This window comes from Thermobia domestica, chromosome 18 (assembly GCF_964235325.1).
Source record: "Thermobia domestica chromosome 18, izTheDome1.hap1.1, whole genome shotgun sequence".
Taxonomy (NCBI): domain Eukaryota; kingdom Metazoa; phylum Arthropoda; class Insecta; order Zygentoma; family Lepismatidae; genus Thermobia; species Thermobia domestica.
Window position 1 is genome coordinate 159988724 of NC_137471.1, and position 22754 is coordinate 160011477.

Sequence of the window (22754 nt, forward strand, 5' to 3'; positions counted from 1 at the left end):
CCTTGGATGTTTTTCCGTAATTTCGACGGCCATCTTACTACCTTGGTTGATATAAAAACGTCCCAGGACCCGGAAGAGGGAGTAGCACTCGAGAAGCGGAGAAGTACACGAGGAGCGGTAAAGTTCACGAGGAGCGAGTGTGAGCAACGGCAGGAGAGATCTACACCAAATTCCACGCCAATTCGACACAGAAGCCGAGACATGGAGACCACCAGTCGACGACCAAGAACTGAGGTACGGGATACACATCCAAGGTCCTAAACGCCCAAACAACCTTCCTTTTCTTTCTTCCTAAACATACTCTCGACTCTCTCTATCTTTTTAAAAATATTTGTTCTTATTTATTTCTACCCACATGCCCTACAAACTAAACACGCTCGTCGTCTTCTCAGATACCACTCAATTCTACCAGTGAGCTATATTTCCCAAATTAACGATTAGTTTCTTATCTTTCTTCAAAATGACGACGAAAGCACTCCTACCGAATGCACAAGCGTAAGAATAGAGCACCATTAGTTCGAAAACTTAGTATATATAATGTACAACATAGTCATGTAAGTTCATTTGTGTTTCACAAACCGCATTATGGTAAAGAAAAAAAATATTTTAATACGATAGAAGTAAACTTAAAAGATGGACACGGTTTAAAATTACAATTCCGTTTTGGAAATTCAATCCTGAAACTTCACTTTAAACGAAGATTTCTGAGAGTATTGATGATAGTTTTTACATTACATTAGTTTCAAACGCTAGTACAGATATGTATCTTACAAATAATCAAACACATTTTATTACTCAATTAAAAATAATATTCGTTTATCAGGATCTGATTGGCATGTAGGATAAAGTAAAGCACATATTCCATTAATATGATATAATGTCACAAAAGGTGAAAATGTTATATGGTACAAATTTACAAATGCAGATCCTATGAAAAGTAAAATTATTGTTGGATATTATCCATCCATTCATCATTTACTAGAAAAATTAAACGCAATATCAAGTTTTATGATTTACTTTTTCAAATATTGTACATGTTGAATGTGATGAACATGTAGAATCAGTTACATTGTACCCTACATTAGCTTTAAAATTAGGTTTTTCTGAAAAATCGGATCTTGTTAAAGAACCTCGTGTATTCAATCATACGTAGATATCGGATATCCACATCAAATTTTTATTGATACAGATATTATACAATATCAATTTTTAGCTGATACAAAAGCACCATTATTACGTATACCAACAATCTGATATTAAATACGGAAAAGTTCAACAAGTACCTTTGAAGATATGCATTATATGCCTGTTGCAATTTTTTTTCTAATACTATCGAAATACTTTTAAAAGATCATGCAGGGCGAAATTTGCCATTTTGCTCTAGAACACTGACAGTAAAACTACATTTTAAACGTTCTGCTACATTTGCTAAATAATAATAAAGATAAGAACAAGATATGTTACTTATCATCGTGGACGTGGAATACCAAAATTTTCAGGACTTGTATATCAAAGGATACATGGGACAGGTAATTTCTTTAAAGTATTAGTTTGTTTTGCTTTGTAATTTCTTAAATAAGGTGGAGAACCTGTAGGGTGTCAGGCATTACAAACCGGTATACAAGTTGCGGGTGATGTATTAGAAAATCGACCATTTCAAGAATCTGTTCGTGCGCGTGTAAAAGAAGCTGGTGATAGGTTAAAGACAAAAGCTATTAATAAAGTCGGGCAGTTGCTAACTGGTAACGACAAGAGACGGTCACTCAAGGGGAAGGCTCCTTCAATTGTAAAGTTTCGACCATCAACAAAACATAAACATACACACGACATTTTATCATAATGGCGCTCCTAAATTCAAATGGTTTTGAATGTTGTACCAATGAATTTGTTTTTTTTATATATACCAATGGCACAAACAGCTATTGAAGCAACTACAAATGCTGAATATCGTCCTATTTCTACAATAACCGCAAAAGGACCTATTGAATTTGTTATTCCTGGAGAAACAGGGGAATTTATTCATCCTGCATATCTTTATGTACGTTGTAAAATTACAAAAACTGATGGTGCAACATTAACTCAAGATGATACTGTTGCAACCGTAAATAATTTGTTACATTCATTATTTAGTCAAATTGATATTTCGTTAAATGATAAATTAATACTTCTTCATCAGGATCTTATCCTTATCGTGCATACATTGAAACATTATCAAATTATTCGTATTATGCTTCTGAAACACATTTGACATATCCACGTGGAGTAATGGTACTGCAAAACATTTTAATCAATTAGATAATACAAATGCTGGTTTTCAAAAACGTGCTAATAAGGTGAAAAATAATAAATCTTTTGAGATATATGGACGTCTTCATACTGATATTGCAAGTTTAGATTGTATGCTTCCTAACAAAGTAAGTTTACGTGTAAAATTACAGAGTAGTAAAGATAATTTTTGCTTAATATCTCCTGAAAATACAAGTTATAATGTTTCACTTGAGGAAGTTAATCTTCATGTATGACGCATTGATGTAGCTGCAGATTTAGCTATGCAATTAAATACACGAATGGATTCGGAAACGGCCAAGTTACCTTTGACGAGAGTGGAGACAAGATCTTATTCTATACCCGCACAAGTAAAATCTTAGAATAATATTGATAATCTCTTCTTGGGTAATGTTCCTAAAGGCCTGGTTGTTGGTTTCATCTCCAACACAGCCTTCAATGGGAAATCACATCTTAATCCCTACGAATTTCTAAACTTTAACGTTAGCAAACTGCAATTGCAAGCCGGCTCAAAATAATTTCTCCCAACCCCCAAACTAATTATTTTAATAATGATTTATATCTTCTAAGTTACAATACTTTGATTGGAGGTACTGGTATATATTATCAAAATTATTCACATACTGTTCCTCTTGATGAATATCTAAACGGATATGCTCTGTATGTTTTTATTCTGTCTCCAACAGGAACTTTAGACGATAATACATGGGATGTAGTACGCGATTCCCCTGCAAGAATAAAAGAAAGACGATTTTAACTTTATTTGATAGTCTGATACTTTGAGTTTAGAGAGGGGAGTCAAAATAAGTGTTACAAGGTAATATCTTGCGAACTATACGTCAAATAAGAAAAATATTATTAGTCAATGTACAATACAGACGGGCCTAAAAACGAGTCAAACAAGAGGTCCTCCAGCTCTCCATTTTGGAAGGAGAGACATTTACGTGAAATGTTCAAATGGGAACATAGCTCGAATAATATGTCGTTCGAAAGGGCTTGGAAAATTGAACAATTTGTGAAGGAACCAATTTTCTTATGGGGCAATCTTTTCAAGATGGCCCCCAAGAAGGGTCCTGTATCAGCTAGAATTTCCAGTACTTTAAATCAGAAACGACTGAGTAGAAAACAGTGAAAAAGTGAAAAAGGAAAAGCCATAGGCAACGTGGAATGGCAAGGGTTCAAATTTAATGTTACACGCCAATATCCAGCGAACTGTGCAACAAATACGAAGAGTGTTTAGAGAGAATGTACGATATAGGATGCCTAAAATATAAGTTAAACACGAGGATCCCACGTCCCCATTTTGGAGGTGAAGTGTACGTGCAATTTTAAAATGCAACATAAAGCGAGTGATATCTTCTTTGGTGGATCGTTAAATATCAAATAGCTTAGTACAAAATTAGGACCTAGTGATTGACCCATTTTTAGGTCTGTGTGTATTGTACAGTTCGCGGCATAGAAATTGTTACAAAAATTAAAATAATAAATAGTCCAAATTAATAACAAACTCTTGCACCGTTTTCTTATGCATCCAGAAATACATGTCTCAATCGATTAGTTATTTCTAGTATTCAATACAACTCCTCCCCCTCCACAACGTCTCCTTTTCTAAAGCAGTGAGTGTGACATAGTTCACTCTTTCCATTCAGCTTGAAGATAAACAGGAATCAAGTTTACAACGTTAAAACTTTAAAACACTCTTTTCCATTCGTACATTCTGAAATATTTTTAAGAGATTAAATTTAAAAAGTCTAACAATGTACCCAGAGCTTCATAAAGACCTTTAGTTTCATTCTTTCCTTTCTTTAAAGACTGCAAGCTAGTAAGATGCTCCTTAAGAGATCTATGGAAATTGGCAATATCGGCAGTAGGTTTTGTGCTTCCTAAAGTTGGTAATGCACGCACAGAGTTCTAAAATATCTACTGACAGAAATGAATATTATTCAATGATTCATTTCATTTCATTTCAATAATTGCAAGCAATGTTCCAGGGGGGTAATTTGGACAGGACAGGAGGGTGTAATCCGACATCCCTTGAGCTTCATAAATACGTATTGTTTGATCAAATGTATAGTAATACACTAATAAAAAATAAAAATCTTATATCGGTGGAGATTCACCCCCCCCCCGAATAAAATCTAAAAGACACTGCTTTTGGCAAAAAAAAAAAACCTATAGAATTACGATAGCACATTCCTAGAGAGCTTACATTTGGTTTGATCTTATAAAAATCATGATAAAAGGAATACGAAAGATGTTCTAAAACGAAGAAATACAACTTTGCGAGCAGAGGCAAAGAATCCTAAAGTAACGAGACTAAAGACGAATCATTTACCGCCCAGTGATCGTGGTTCAATGGTCATGGCGCTGGATCAGTAATCTCGAGGTTCGTGGTTCGAATCCACATCGGACATTTTTTTAGTTTAGGATTTTTGATGGCGCTTGATCGATGATGACACACGTTTTACTATATTCAGATATTTGAATACTCGAATGTTTCAATACTTGAACTGTCAAATCTTCAAGAATAATAATAGTAATAATTATAAACTAATAATAATTATTATTATCTCGTAGAAGATTAAAAGCTAGGAGCTAATTATCGCTTAGTTCATACCATTACAAGCAGAAACGTTACACTTGGCAAGAATGTTTTCAGAGACCGTACACGCCAGAATTGGTTTTGTTGAATGTTGCCCACGAGAAAAGGAATTTTTCATTTTTATCTATAACAAAGAAAAAGATGAGAATTAACATTTTACATTCGAGACGGGACAAGGCTAACTCAAATTATCGTCTCACTTTGGAGATGAGAATCGAGTCGAGACTAAAAGTATCGTAAACATTTTTCGTCTTGTCTCGATTCTGGAAATAGTGCATGACCATTCTTTATGTAACAATTACTTTGTAGACTGAATCTTATAAGTTTTATGATACTTTGCATTTCAGAGCTCATTAAATTATGGTCTGTGTAGGTATTTTTATAGCAAAGCTTTTATAATTACCTCTGCATATCCTAAAATTAGTTTCTTATATGCCTTACTGTTGAGTGATATTCAGTTATTTTTATTACAGTTATTTCAATTAAAACATACAGTAGAATACTTTCTACATGAAACTTTAGTGGAAACCTCTGTTTAAAATGTGGGTAGTTGCAGAAGCGCGTTTTGCAGGTGTGGAACCCCCTCTCTGAAATCCCTACTTTCAAGTAAGTTTTGCCAAATTTTAGGAAAACTTTAAAACTTTTAATACCATTATTATTATTATTATTATTATTATTATTATTATTATTATTATTATTATTATTATTATTATTATTATTATTATTATTACTTAAGTGTTATTAATTTAATGGTTCACCCTGTTCCACCCAGCTCCCGCCTAGTGGGCATTGTGCTGAACAAACACCCTGTGTGTAGGTTTTCTCCGGGTTCAGCTTCCTCCCACTTTCTTTATTCCAATATTTCTTTCATTCTCATCATCGACGTCTTCTGTAACTTAACCGGCATAACCATTACTTAAAAACAAAATTTTCTTATGGCTCTTGTACGGTCTCTATCCCTAGTTTCTACATGAAATTTACCTCGAAACTTTCCGTTATAACATTTAGCAAGTTGTAGGGACGTATGGAGTGGGTGTGTCCTGATGGTCCTGACACTTCTCTCCAATCTGGGTTATTTTGTAACTTCCGCCTAACGCTACAGGCGATTTTACACATTTTAATACAGTTTGTCCTCATACAGTATTTGTCTTCTGTATTATTATTATTATTATTATTATTATTATTATTATTACTGTATATTTGAGATCTCAATATTACGTCCTATTCCAATGCAAATTAGCATATTCAAGTTAAGAAAAATAAAAATAAATATTTTGGATCCTCTATAAGGATAAATTGTCTTACAAGAGATACTTTGGAAAGAAAAAAGGGGAAAAGGAGGTGTCAGCTAGTGGACAATGTGAAAATAGAACCTTCGGATGTCTTAACAGAAACTAAGTAGGATTTGTTTTCATCACGATACATAGTAACACCCCTTCTTTGGGTAAAAGACATTGGATTATGTATGCGTCATATTGATATGTTAACAAAATATAGAAACAAATATAAAAAAGTTTGCTCAACGAATATATGGAACGTGTTGAAAATGGCGAACGAAAATATTATTATTATTTCAAGTTAGAGTGGAAGAACTTAATAAGAATTCCAAAATGACGTTTCAGACAAATTTATGACTCATACTAGGCTTGAAGGATGGCCCGTTTGTATTCATGAATTGTTTTCGAAACACGCAAACTTTTCAGAGAGTAGGATTCGATATTGTAGACTGTGACGCCATATTTTTAGTATACCCCTTTGGTGGAAATCTTTTCAACTCTAACTTGTAAGAACAAGAGAAATTGACTATTTTTCATGTTATTATGCTTCAGAAATATCTACATTTTAAATTATAAAAATTTTCTGAATATCCTAGGTGAGACGCAAACCGCGGACCTCTAACTCATGAAACGAATGCTCAAGCCACCACCCTAAGATCGCTCTTTTAAGTAAGAGTCAAGAAACACTCCTCTATGTAGCAAATTGCAAACGTTTACGATTCCAGTATTTTGTTAACGATGAAAGACTGATTTCGGTCATAATAAAATACTATAGTTCAGATAATTCAAGTTTAATTTTTTTAGAAAAAGACCGAAAGTATCTCCATAACTTATCTTTATTATATTCGGTTATTCTCGTTTTACATTTATTTCCAGTAAGCTTGACCGACAGGGACCCGAACACAGACATCGAGGATATTTAATATTTCAAAGGCTCTCCCACCGGGAATCTAAACTGAGACCCCGCCTACTAAACTATCTGATGGGTGGGGAGACTGGTTCGTTCCCAAGTCAAGTAAGCTTGATACGTACAACATCGTGTTCTTGGCTTTCCTTGTGACACTCACACTTTCTCATTCCACCATTTCGACCATCATAATTCCCTTTCTTCAATCATAGTCTTTCTGAACTTAACAGGCATACTCGTTGGACATTAAACGTAAAGGTTTCATATTCAAACTGTTAAAACAAACCAATTAGAATCGAAAAACAGTTGTATTTTCTATTGCTCATTAACGTGTTTTCACAAACTATATATATTTATATATATAAAACATGGGAAGTTGTAATTCCATTCAAACAGCAGACTCATAATACTCTAACCTAAAACGAAAACATGAAATTTTTTGGAACTTTTCCAAAATATATACGGATATTCTGAAAAGTTTCAATATAATGTCTGTTTTCAAACAAAACTCAACCAAAGTAGGGTTCGTTTTCTGAAATAAACCTGTTTTAAGTTTTAACCGAACCCAAACCAGGTAACCCAGAGATGGCGTGGGTCAATGAAGCCTTGACATACAACCCACTGACCCAGCACCCACCGTAACAGTCTGATCCATAACCCACCGTGACCCACTATGGCCCACCTTCCACAATGACCCACTCCGACCCACCATCCACCATGAAGCACTGACTCTCCAAAACACATCATCAACTCTGACACATGTTGAACGGCCTCTTTACCTCCTCGGGAGTTTACACTTGTAATACATTCAAGTTGTGAAATTCTAACTAATCCGAGTTTGAATTTCTACCGTCGATCGCTCAACCACCACTCTTACAATGACGATGGATCTGACCTTTACGATATAAAACGGTAAAATGTTTGTCATGGGTAAAATTACGAAGAATTTTAATTAAATTATCATGGTCTAATTATTTCCTTGTTGAATTATCGATACTTTTAAGTGGGAAAACGGATGAAATTGTTAATTCCCAATTCAATGTCAGTAAACCAACGTACAGATGCTTATATTACAAATTTTATGTATATTTTTCTCACAATGATAATAATAATAATAATAATATTAATAATAATAATAATAATAATAATAATAATAATAATAATAATAATAATAATAATAATAATAATAATAATATAGAAGACAAATACTGTATGGGGACACATTGTATTAAAATCTGTAAAATCGCTCGTAGGGTTAGGCAGAAGTTACAAAATAGCCGGGATTGAAGAGAAGTGTCAGGCCCATCAGGGCATACCCTCTGCATACGTCCCTACAACTAGCTAAATGTTATAGCGAAAAGTTTCGAGGTAAATTTCATGTAGAAACTAGGGATACAGACCGTACAAGAGCCATAAGAAAATTTGTTTTTAAGTAATGGTTATGCCGGCTAAGCTACAGAAGACGTCGATGATGAGAATGAAAGAAATATTGAAATAAAGAAAGAGGAAGGACTCGGATCCCGGAGAAAACCTACACACAGGGTGTTTGTTCAGCATAATGCCCACTACGGGGAGTTGAGTGGAAAAGGGTGAGCTATTAAATTAACAACACTTTAGTAATAATAATAATAATAACAATAAACGATGGTATTAAAATTTTAAAGTTGCCCTAAAACTTGGCAAAACTTACTTAAAAGTAGGGATTTCCGAGAGGGAGTTCCGTACCTTCAAGACACAGAGCTGCAACTACCCACATTTTAAACAAAAGCTTTGCACTAAAGTTTTATGCAGAAAGCATTCTACTGTATGTTTTAATCAAAATTACTGTAATAAAAATAATTGAATATCCCTCAAAAGTAAGGCATATAACAAACTAATTTTTAGGATATGCAGGGGTAATTATAAAAGCTTCTCTATAAAAATACCTACACAGACCATAATTTAATGAGCTCTGAAATACAAAGTAACAAAAAAAATAATAAGATTCAGTCTACAGAGTAATTGTTACATAAAAAATGGTCACGCACTATTTCAAGAATCGAGACAAGACGAGAAATGTTTACGATATTTTTAGGCTGGTCTCGATTTTCATCTCCAAAGTGAGACGATAAATTGAGTTAGCCTTGTCCCGTTTTGAATGAAATATGTTAATTCTAATATTTTGTTTGTGTTAAGAACGAGATAAAAAATTCCTCTTCTCGTGGGCAACATTAAAAAAACCAAGATAACCTTGCCAAATGTCAAGTTTCAGCTTGTAATGGTGTGAACTAAGCGATAATTAGCTCCTAGCTTTTAATCATCTACGAGATAATAATAATTATTATTAGTTTATTATTATTGCTGTTATTATTCATGAAGATTTGATAGTTCAAGTATTGAAACATCCGAGTATTCAAATATCTGAATATAAGGAAACGTGTGTCATCGTCAATATATCACCATCAAAAATTCTAAAGTAAAAAATGCCTGACGTGGATTCGAACCAAGAACCTCGAAATTACTGATCCAGCGCCTTGACCACAGAACCACGATTACTACGCGGTAAATGATTCGTCTTTAGTCTCGTTACTTTAGGTTTCTTTGCCTCCGCTCGCAAAGTTGTATTTCTTTGTTTCAGAACGTGTTTCGTATTCCTTTTATGATGACACAATTGAATAATATTCGGCAAAGTTTATATTAATAACTTGAGTTGTTCTTAAACCTTTGGTTCACAAGTTGGTTTCTTATCCCCCCCCCCAAAAAAAAAGCACAGATATGACTGATTTAATTCTCATGCTCTGCATTTCTTTCAAAGCAGTCGCCTTTACCTGCTCAACGATTTATATCCGCCACGATACATTGTAACTAAGTTACAAGAGTTTTAAATCCTATCAAAACGGCGCATCCACTGAGTCAACTTTTGGAATATTCCATTAAGTTAGCTTTCAACGTAGCTTAAGGAATAGTATGTAAACGAGTACATAGAGTTCTCCGTAGCAGAATGGATAAAGAAATGGTTCGATAAGTAAAAGATTCGTGGTTCGAAACTCGTCTCGCAAGTTTCAGACTTTTTAAATTCTTCATTCATCAGTTCCCAAGATTTTTCTCTGCCTTCCTAATCATCTGATGCTCAAAAAAGTCATCTCTAACTTAATTCGACAACTGCCTAATATGATTCTCGCAGTTCGAAACCTTCACTTCCTTTGTTTCAAAAAATCACATAATACGAATGCTATCCGATCATTTCCCTCCAATTCTAAATCTGTGTATATAAATCATCCCTCTCTGTCTCCATACTTGAATCACTCTGTCTCTCTCCCTCTCTCTCAATGTCGCCCAGGTACTCATAATGCATGAGATCAAACGTTCGACTCTTGAAACCAAATGTAAGTACTCTAGCAATGTGCTTTCGTAACTCTATAGGCTTTTTGCTAAAAGCAGTGTCTTTTAGAATTTATTTGTGGAGGGGTTTCTCCGCCGACATAAGATTTTCACTTTTTATTAGTGTATTACTATACATTTGATCAAACAATACGTATTTATGAAACTCAAGGGATGGGGAATTACACCCTCCTGTCCTGCCCAAATAACCACCCTGGAACATTTCCTTGCAATTATTGAAATGAAATGAATCATTGAATAATACTCATTTCTGTCAGTAGATATTTGAGAACTCTGTGCGTGCATTACCGACTTTAGGAAGCACAAAACCTACTGCCGATATTGCCAATTTCCATAGATTTCTTAAGGAGCATCTTACTAGCTTGCAGTCTTTAAAGAAGGGAAAGAATGAAACTAAAGGTCTTTATGAAGCTCTGGGTACATTGTTAGACTTTTTTAAATTTAAGCTCTTAAAAATATTTCAGAACGTACGAATGGAAAAGACTGTTTTAAAGTTTTAACGTTGTAAACTTGATTCCTGTTTCTTTTCAAGCTGAATGGAAAGAGTGAATTATTTCACACTCACTGCTTTAGACAAGGAGACGTGGAGAAGGGGGAGGAGTTGTATTGAATACTAGAAATAACTAATCTATCGAAACATGTATTTCTGGATGCAAAGGAAAACGGTGCAAGAGTCTGTTATTAATTTGGACTTAGAACTTTGTAACAATTTCTATGCCGCGAGCTGTACATTGACTCTTAACATATTTCTTATTTGATGCACACTTTGCTGGATACTGGCTTGTAACATTCAATTTGAATACTGCTCTTTGTATTTGAATGGGGAACCATTTTCAGCGGCCATTTTGAAACAGGCTTGCCCGACAACAAAATAAGTCTTGTACTAAGCTGTTTTGTTTTCCACCATCTATCAAAGAAGATATCACTCGATCTTTATTCTCATTTGAATTTTTCAAGTTGCTCCCCGGGCCCCATGATGGGAGCAATGGGGAGACCGCAACAATACCATTCCGCGTTGACTATGGCTTTTTCCTTTTTCCTTTTTTGTTTCATCTGTTTCTAGTCAGATGTTTCAGATTTATACGTACTGGAAATTTTATTTGACGCAAGACCATTTTTCGGTTCCATCTTCGAAACGGTGACCCATACCAAAAAATGTTTCCTACAAAAATTGTTCAATTTTCCAAGCTCTTCCGGACGAGGTATCACTCGAGCTATGTCCCTATTTGAACATTTCACGTACATTCTCCTCCCACAAAATGGGGGAAGCTCGTGCTTGACCCATTTCTTAGGCCCCTCTGTATTGTACATTGACTCCTAATATTTTTCTTGATGTGTAGTTCGCGGGACATGGGCTTGTAACACTTATTTAAATATATAAATAAACTACAAAATATAGTTATTATATATATATATATATATATATATATATACAGTGGCGGCGGTTGGACGTTAGAGGTGGGGGGCAAGACATGATCTGAACAATTGTATATCAATGTTAGATTTCCTGATTGTTTCTAACACTGTTTCATGAAAGGTTGTATAACTAATAGGATACTATCTTTTTTCACTTAAAATGCCGTATATCGTATTTCTATTTCATTAAGTAAATTCATAAGAGCAATACAGGTAGGTACTAACCCTTTATACTCTTAAACAACGAAAGCGTAAGAAGAGATTTGAGTTCTTGCTCATGAACATATTAAAATTCTGTCTGGAAAATTGTGTGATCAGATTATCTAATAAATTTGCAAAATAAATAAATAGAAGGGATACTATTAATCATAATAGTAATGAACAATGACGCTTCTTTTGCAATTGAAACTGGGAATTAATGAACAATTTATACTTTTAATTCCACACATGCCATTATATTAATGTTTTTAGTCTTAGAAAATGAAATACAGTAAGTACTGCAAGCATATGCTATGACATTTAAAGAAATATGCAATTGCAATATTAATTGCTTTGAATTGCAATTAAAACGCAATTCCTGTAGCTTTCTTAACTCCATTTGAAGACAAATAACCAATATGTACTCACGCAACAGCAAATATCATATGGCACCATTTTTTTTCTATGAAACGGTAATACATACAAACCCTTTACCAGGGTGTCCACATTCTGGAAAATAAGTGTAAGTCAGGGAAGTAAAAATGTATCAGGTGAAGTCAGGGAAATGGCAGAGTGGTCAGGGAAAGTCAGGAGAAAATCGATTTAGGTCCATTGTTCAATTTTTGAATTTATGAAATAGGGTTGATTTCTTTACTGTTACTGGATGCAAAATGAGGTGTTCTCAATGATGATATTGAAGGAGTCAGTGTTCTCTGATATAGTCGTTGAAACTAATTTTCTGCGAAAAACACATCTAACTACATCCTGGCATATTTGCTCAAAAGGGTAGACGCTGTTCTAGAAGAATTGCATGGTACCAAGAGGATATCTGGACAAGTGGCCGAGAATGCGAAGAAATAGTATCTCCAGCTCACAGTGAAAGCTCAGACTGAAGAATTTAAGGAACACTAGAATGAATTCATAGCCAATGACAGAGAAGGTATTGGACTTGATGAGTTTTTTACTTAGTCTTAGGAAATGGGAAGAACTTCTTTGATTTATGGTCAGTTATGAAATGTGTTTTATCTTCCTTTACGGAAACGCATTTTTTGAAAGTCGTTTCACAATAAATAAAATTCTCATTGTTGACAATTTACAAGAAGAATCTCTCTGGTGGCTCAACGGATCATATATGATTCTGTGATGAGAATAGGTGGATCATCAGGATTAATAATTACAAGAGGCATGATAAATTCAGTTAGAAGTTCAATGAGACAATATCCGGTGTATTTGGAAAAGAAAAGAGAAATAAATGCTGCAGACGAGAAGAGGAGAGAGAAACGGAAAATTCAGCAACTAAAGGAGCTGGAGGAAGAAAATAAAATTAATCTGCGAAGACAAGGACATTCAGATCAACTATGCGAGAAAATATGAAAATAAATTTCTAAATTTGCTGCATTTAACAACTGCAACAGCAAAAGTATGTGTTACATAATGTGTGTGTGTTCTTTTTTTTAATAATCAATAAAATCATGTATGAACTGTTTATTGCTATAGGCAATATTATAATGCTGTGTAATTGGTATTATAATGTGTATTTTTTTTTCATATCTTAAGTACTCTGTATACTGCACACTTTCGTTTGTAACTTTACATTTTGTGCAATATGTACGCCTAATCAATAATGGCCTAATGCACATATTTATAAATTTACATTCCTTTGGAAACAAAATTGAAAAAGAAAGAAACAGAAATGGAATGAATAGAACAAGGCCAACTATGGGTAATGTGGAGGCTGGTGTTTCTTTCTTTTTTCTATATTTTTAAGTTATTCAGGGAAATCTGCAACTTTTGTTATGGAAAGTCAGGGAAAAGTCAGATCTTTTCTCCAAATTGTATGGACACCCTGTTTACATTTCCAAATGAAATTATATAAATAAGGACACTTCAAAAAAGTGGGGGGCAACTGCCCCCTCTTGCCCCCCCTAATCGCCGCCCATGTATATATATATATATATATATATATATATATATATATATATATATATATATATATATAGTGAATTAAAAGTCTGAACACGGTGGAATAACTCGAGAACTTAACTTCGGATCGAAAAACCAAAAAACACGTGTTCAGTACTATTAAAAGAACTATCTGATGAAACCAAACTCGACCCTCTAGACCCACCCCATGAGGGTTGGGGTGGGATCAACTTTGAAATTTCAAATAGAAACCGAATTTTTGCTTGCAGATTTGGATTCTACGGCCAAAACTATGTAAAGTTTCACCAACACTTTTCCGTCGATGCATAACATGGCGCAGTAATCGAGGAAAATAAATGGCCTTTCAATACTCCCATTTCGGTCATGAGCTTGGTAGTATTTTCGACCTCTGTTCTCGTTCAGTATCACTGGTTCAATTCTCTATTCCTTCTTGTCACTGGAAAAAAGCACAATACACACAGACAGAAGACACAGTGAAAGGCACATCTTCTTCATTCGGTCTTCGGGAAGTATCAGTGTTGCAAACCAGAAAATTCAAAAACAGCGAGCAGAGGGAAGAAAAGTAAAACAATTAAAAGAAAAAGGAAAATTAAAGAGAAGTAAAGCTTTTGAAGTATTTGCTTATTGCACTATAGTGTTTTTTCCGACTTGCGTGTCTGAGATGAAAATATATTGATATAATTGTTTCCTAATCGCTAAAATATGACATTCATTAGGGTCGATTGCACCATTCTCTGATAAAGATAAATTATCGGAAAGATCCAACCTTGTCGCGGTAGTATATCTCATCTTACACAAAATAACACATGACCTTGCAGCCAGTGTTACCTTATCTGTCGATTAAAAGATAGCAGGATAGTGTAGAATTGGCCCTATAATGTGCAAATGTTCGAATGGTGTGAAATTGTTCTGCCAATAAAGGTAAGCAGGCATCTTACCACTTTCCTGTGTGACAATAATTTTGCTTTTTTTTTTATTAAATCCAAAAATAGGGTTAAAGCCGAAAATTAGAATTAAAAAGAAAAGAAAATACGCCAACAAAGCAATGCACACGTTATCGTAGTTGAGTTCGAATCTTCTGGGACAGTATACAGCGAATATGAAAATAAATTGAATTACAAGAGGACAAGAATAATCTCTGTTCTAAAGGTTACTGTTTAATGGATGTTATATGCAGAGAGGTTAAGGCAAAACGAATACGAAGACTGCACACGTACTGTTACCTTACCCATGACAGGATAAGTTAATTTCAGAACTATATTTTGAAGCTCAACCGAACTAGTATCTTGCTGTTTACGAGAAACAAATTTAGAACATCCGACTTTGTTACGCATCCTTTTCACTTCGCATCCACTGCTCTAAACATTTTAGAAAATCCCTACATAATACACTACACACTTTTTGACGTAAAATTTAAGAAGTATAATATTACTGTTTTCAACATTCACATTAATGTTTTTCCATCCTATTTCGTTCATTGATAGTTCTACATCACTAACAGAATTACTAAAGGATATATCAACACAGTGTTCTCGAGAGAAAATACTGTCTTCGATTGAGGACTCTGAATTTGTATCAATCTTCCTATTACTTGTTGCAAATGAATTCTAATACCGACATCTCTTTCGCTTTAGCTTTGTAAAGTCTTCTTGTTTGGTTTCATCTTTTCTGCAATTGGTGTTAGTATTCTTGTTCGACCACTACTCTTTTTCCCACGGTTGGTTTTATTAAGAGGGATAGGCAGCCTTCGGATAAGGACGGATATTCTGAATGGTTACTAACGTAGTGGAAGATATTGCTCCAAAATATAACAAATGTAGTTTCTTGGATAGCTAATGTAAGCGAGATTTGCGGCAGAAGCTCTGATGAACCATGATCCATACCCTCAGATGTGCCAGCAACATTCCGTGCGGTAAGGTTGTCTATAATTTTCGTTGATGAGACGGTGCGTTTCTGTTCAACGAGGGATTTGGACGGTCATTTACTGAAGAAATCAGGTATTAGTCTTCTGTAAAAGGAACACTGTTGAAAGGGTATTATACAGCTTTTTTAAATTCAGATACGATATTCTATTGTGTCGTAGCACAGGGGTATACCCGTCCTATAAACTCATGAATAGAACGAGGAGAAATAGTTTTTTCCTGGATTATTAATCAGCCAGTCATTGCACACCCGATTGTAATGGGTCTTCAGAGGTCCACAAACCGAAACTTCCAAAAGTTGCAGTTTGTGACTGCAATTCGGAGAAAATGTTCATAACACGCCATTTTGGTAATCATGATATTTACGTGATTTTGTGGTGTTAGAGGAGCAATATGATTGGATTTTCTTTCGAATATTTTGAAATTTGGATAATGTGTTCTAAACAAACACCGAATATCTCAGCAATTCAGCATTCATCCATCCAGTGATCCTTGCAAATGTCAAGCTATGAGGTGGTATTTTCTTCAGGAAGAAATCCTTGCACCATACTCTCGAATATAAAAAATTGGAGGAATGCTATTCCTAACTGCATTGAAGGTACATAGGACTATCACTTGTTCAGCACGTTCCGCTCAAGTTACCTGTCCGACTTGTTTCTGTCCTCGTGAAGCTATCACACGTAGCGTTGTGTGTACGTTACGAAATCCAGTTTGATCACAGTTAAAAGTACACTTCAGAGTGAAGTTACATTTCTCATATGCTAACTTCAAATTGTTAAAAAAGTCTGCTTATTGAAGCTGGTACCTCTTGATAAACATTTCATTCCAGAGATCGCAGTTGATCATAACTGAGGGGGATGCTCCATAAAACCATTAAGCCAGCCATATCCCGCACTTTTGTGCACAGTTTAAGATTCCGGCATATTCTTCTTCAAGGCATTTTCGTATGCGTGAGTCAAAGTTCGACCGAACCTCGTTCTAAGCACATAGTTCATCTTACTTGCACTAAGGAGAGTTTCCCACAAAAAAGATTTTCTTGAAATATTACAGCATCTCTATTTGAGTCTTCCTTGTACTTTTTAATATGTCTAGCAAAGGCTGATTTTAATATGTTGTGTTCTCTTGCTACCTCTCGTATACTATTCTTTTTCTCTATTACTATCTTTACGGTTTGCAGAATATCACCCTTTGCTGTTTGTATGTAGTCTAGGTTTATCTTCTTCCACTTGCGTGGCATTTTTCTGAAACAATTGTGAAAAATACTAAATAAATATAGCGTAAGCCAAGCGGAAACACAGGAGTTATAATAAAGCTACCTAATGTTTTCACACTTGTGAGTAGAAAGGAGTGGGACAGTGTCCCAATCCTCCTCAATTCATCATGCCATAATCCTCCCTGTATACCCACTTTTACTACTGTCACTATAAAGCCACGAACTCTGGTATTAGAATCATACAAAAATGTTTTAAATATACTTTCAATAGCTAATTCTCTACTCTTATATTAAATTCTCTACTACCTCTTCATATTGTCAAATATTTTTTATAATATACATCTCACATAATAGTTATCGGCGGTGAAGGAAAATTTGTCTTTGCTTCTAAAACCTTGTGCACATTCAGAACACGGTAGCAATGCTCTTTAAATGTTGCCAGATCTGCTAGCAACCACAATGACTTAACACGAATTACCGGAGAGATATATAACTGTCCCACATCTCCAACTTTCCAAACCTCACACTTTTCCCCTATATTTTTGTTGGCTCCCTGATACGAAATTTTATAAAAATTTCATTATCTGAAAGTGCCAACGGTGTACATATTTGAGCAAAATTTTACTTTCGGTCTCACAGCGACTTCAGTCTTGTGATAAAAGTGTAAAACAAAGAACTCTACGTTGCTTTAAGACACAAATTACCTATAAAACACCATTTAGAAATACCAACATAAGTGAAATTATAACGTAAAGGTATGGCGCATATTTGTTTTAGCTAACCACCCGTTCGAGGGTTATGCCCTCCATGGGAGAAATAGAAGTCAAGGGTACTGCGAGAAAGGCGATGGACACAGTCTAAGGGATTTTCAACATTTTATAATAACTTTATGTCATAAATAACGTAAGTAAATAGAACATTACGGTCTTTACAATCGTAATCATAATGGCAGTGGAGAAAGGATACATTGAATTATAGACATCATGATGAATGTATTTGGATTTAAATTTCATAATATTGCGTTGATGAGTGGAATATCTATGAGATGAGTGCATTTGGACGAGACAAACTATAAGATGTTGTAAAATGACGGATGTAGGTTATTCTTTTCTCTTGGGGGCAGCTTGAAGCATTAAGCAAAGGAAATGGGAAACTCTGTTAGTGACAAAGGAATTATTGTGTAGAATATGATTGTATGATATTGTGCGGAGGGTGATAGAGAAGAAACCTTCTGATTAGCGGGAGATCTTGATGATTCTGTGGTAAGGAATAATGATACATTGTAAAGAGGAGGAAGAGGTAGAATGACTGATGCTGTGAACGATATAAAAATTGATATGGGCGTTGATGGAATCGGAGAGGAGTGGATGATGAGGATTGAGCATTCCAGACGTACTTGAGGCAAAGTTTTTCTACATGTAACCAAATGTATGGAAAAGTCACGCGAGCATAGAACTCTGGAGCAGAGCTCGTTTTTTTGATGTAGTATAGAATTCTAAATGTGTGATCTTCGAGAACCTTAAATTTTTGATAAAAGTGGGTAGCTGCCGAAACCTAACAGTATGGCCGTAACTAAGCACAGGTCGAAGAATGACTATATAAGTGCTTAAGGGTAGCTTTGCAGAAATACTCCAGGTTGTGCCAGTAAGACGTTTTAATAGATTGAGTCGATTATATGCCTTTTTGTTGATGTCCTGGACATAGTCTTCCATCTGAGGTATCTCTCTATGGTGAGTCTAAAGTATTAACGGTTTTGGAGATTCTAAGACGGTTTTACGGCAAATTGCAAGAAAAGCTGTATCATCAGCGTATGGAAATAACTAAATATTTTGTGAGGGAAGAGGCATATCAACAACATAAAGTAGATATAAAAAGGGTGAAAGTAAAGAGCCTCAGATATGCCTGAGTGCATAAATATGGCTTGATATGACTGTTGATTAATGTATTCGTAAGTACGGTGGCCAAACATGAAATTGTAAATAAAACATGCGATAAGAAAGCGAAAATGTGGCATTTTTGAAAGCAAACCCTAACGCTACACGTCAATAAATGCCTTTTCTAAATTAAAGAGTACCAGACAGGATGGTTTGGTGGTATTATACTTCTTATGGATGCAGTTGAGGAGACGCAGAAGCTGATCGTTGATGCTAATTTGTGGGCGGGAGCCTGCTTGATGGTGTGGTAAAGATTGTAATGAGAAAGATGAACATGAAGTCATTTGAGGATATTTTTTCCTAGGTTAATAATTTGGTTAATATTCTGTTGAGCTGTATCGGACGGTATTCTTGATTTTAAACGAGAGAAATTTGGATGATTTCTAAGATTGGGCAGTATTGGTGGACTTAGTCTTACATGTCGATAGATGTTATTGATTTCAGGGTCATTATAACATTTATGATAGATGACAATAGTCATTTGCGTGGTAGAAATGAAGGTAGTGAGTGCTTTGTGAGTAGATATGTTGGGTTGAAGATGAATATGTGGTGCATTGAAGTTGAAATGGTCTACAGGATGATAATTAAAATGCTAAGTGAATGATAGAGGTGTGAAAATCTCCTATAATTAGGAAGCAAAGGTTTTAGCTTCTTCTTGGTCTCTGTGCAATTCCTGATCGTGATTTAAGAGAGGATAAGAGGTTTGGGTAAATTTACCAGCTAATGCGTTGAAACGCATCTAATATTGCGAAGGGTGTGATATGGCAGAAATTGTTTCAAATTTTAATCCATTGTCGTAATTTATATACTTTAAGATAATTAAACACTGTTCGGTGGAGGGCTCTATGATGCTAAAGAGCTTCGTGGTTGCCACTGCAAACATATTCTGTATAGATTTGACGTGAGTGTTTAACTAGATGAAAGTAGCGCGGAGGAGTTTTAGGATGATGAGGTGATATATATGCGGTTTGAGAGATGAACTGCTCAATTACGAGTTGAATGATTGGTGGTAAAGATTAGAGTGGATTAACCCTTAGAATACCAAGCTTACAATGTTAGGTAAAGTGAGTTATTTTGACCCATTCCTGCTTCTTGTAAAAATATATATCAAGTTTCATTCAGGGAGTTAACATTTCTAACGTACAATGAACAGGGTAATGTACCTGATTGTTCTTTATATTACAGTACATATTATACGCAGTATACACTGTCAGTGGCGGCTCGTGATTCTTTCAAACAATACTTGAATTATAGTACGGTAACATTAGAAATTTATACATAGAAATACGCTGTCTTTGATAGAAATAAATTCTGTCACACATGCTATTTTGATTACACCTGACAGTCCTTGCAGAGCGGTTTGCTAGTGCAGTGCGCTTTGAAAGCAAGCATGTAACAGATTACATACTTTTGCGGAGTAAAGAATCACGTGCCTTGCGGAATGGTTAATGAAGGAATACCTAAAACATTAGCCCACTACCTCTCTTTGATATTGTAGCATTTCTTTATAAAACATCTTCTGGGCCAAATTGATCCAGTCTTGGTATTCGAAGGGTTAAATTCATTTTCAGTAAAAGGAGGATAGGTCGCTGACATTGTATGAGTTTAGTAAGTTTAGTAGCGATCTACATTCCAGAGGATCTAGAATGTAGATGAAAATACTGTGGGCGAGAGATCATGTGATCACTTTGTCAGGAGTAGTGTTAGATCAGGAACGGATTGGTTTTGGTAATGGGTGAATGAAGCCTGTAGTGGAGGCAGTGGTAAAATTGTTAAAAGCAATTTCTCTCGGTCTGAGCGGCTATGGATGTTAATATTGGAAGAGATCAGGTAATGTTGAAAATTATTAGAAATATATTGGAATGGGAGGGGAATAGAACGACCTGGTAGAACATACATGAATGTCATTGTGACACATAAAGATTTGTAATAAATAGTTATGATTAGATGTTCTGGAATATTAGATGAAGAGTCAATACTATACCATGTGTATACCAGTTAAAAAGTGACATTAGTGATAGTTTGTTGATATTTACTAGGGATATAGTTATGAAGAGACTAGAAGTGTGGGAAGAGGAATTTAATATTAAAGTGAAGAAAAGATTAATTTAAAAGGGAAGGCGGTTAGGGTGGAAGTCAAATCAGGAGGAGGACATTGACAAAAATGTGGTAGTAATAGGTGATGTGACGTTGTCGGATGATGAGAAGAAAGTGTTAAGTTTAGCCTATAAGTTTAAAGTGAAAGAACAAAGATTGGACGCAGAAGAGGTTATATACTCGGTAGAGCAAGCCATAGTTCAAGTTCAGGACAAGGAGATAAGGGATAAGATAAGGAGAAAGGCTAAGGTGATTGTGGAAAGGAACATAAAGAAGCCAAAGGGAAACCTTTCAAAACACCAGTACAGTGTGTTGAAGGATATAAAGAAGCGAAAAGACATATGTATGCAACAAGCGGACAAAGCTGGTGCCATTGTGGTGATGGAAAAACAATGATACAAAGAAACATTGAATGATATCTGTGATGATACTTATGAGGTGATAGGTGAAAGATCTGTTTGTGAGGAAATTAAAGAAAAAGTTTTAGTATCACTAACAAAAGCCGGTTTTGAAAGAGGTCTTAATAAAGAAGGTAGGATACCGGTAATGAAAGATTTTCCAAAAGTCCATAAGGAGGAGGTAAAACTGAGGCCAGTATTAGATTCCCGAGGAAATATATTTGAACCGTTGGAGGAGGAGTTAAAGAAGGTTGTGGAAATGTTAAGGAGGCAACAAGACAGTAGCAGTGTGAAAAATTCGGTTGAGTTAAGAAGAAGGTTGAAGGAAGTAGGACAGAGCAAAGCTAAAACAATCATTTTCAGTGTCGATGTGAAGGCTATGTTTCCAAGTCTAAGAAGAAACAACATTGTTAAAGTCATCACTGAATTGATGAAGGATAGGAAGATCAATGGTTGGAGTGGAGAAGGACTGAAGGAGGCCCTGAAGACTATATGGAATAACAGTTATTGTGTTATAGGTGATAATTTATTGAAAATCAAGGAAGGACTAAGCATAGGTTCCAGGTTGAGTCCAGTGTTAGCAGAAATTACTATGAACGACTGGGAGATGAAAGTAAGGATGAAAGGAAGTGACAGATTAGTGTTTTTTGCTAGATATGTTGACAGTTGCTTGGGGATTTGGAAAGGAACTGTAAGGCAATTGGAAAAGTTTGTAAAGAAATTGAGGATATAGAGAAAGGCATACAACTGGAGCTAGAGATAGAAAAGGAAGAGGCTATAGTTATCCTGGATATGTGAATAAGGAGGAAACAAAGAGTGATATACACAGAATGGTATCAAAAAAGTTGCACGTCGGGAAACTATTGCCACGCCCGAAGTGATGTAGATTACTCGACCAAGAGGAATTTCATCATTGACATGGAGAATAGAATTAAGCAAATAACCAGTGAAAGAGACAAGGCGGAACAGAGTATACAGCCATTCCATAAGCAGGTGGAGAATAATGGATACGATAGAAAGAGGCTAAAATACAGAAAGAGGTGGGAGAAGATAAACGTAGAAAAAGAAATAAGCCGAGAAGGAGAGCAAAGTGAAGGAGGAATAGAAGAAAGAAGAAAAATGTGGTGGGGGATAGAAAGTTTGGGAGAAGAAACAGAAATCATTAAAAGAATGCTTAAG

At 35.2% G+C, this 22754-nt stretch overlaps 1 protein-coding gene across 1 annotated transcript; it reads left to right on the forward strand.

The window, feature by feature from the left end:
* Positions 1 to 21723: 21723 nt before the first annotated feature.
* LOC145675337 (uncharacterized) lies at positions 21724 to 22308 on the forward strand. Its single transcript, XM_081745737.1, has one exon. The coding sequence runs from the start codon at positions 21724 to 21726 to the stop codon at positions 22306 to 22308; it is 585 nt and encodes a 194-aa protein (XP_081601863.1).
* The last annotated feature ends 446 nt before the right edge of the window (positions 22309 to 22754 follow it).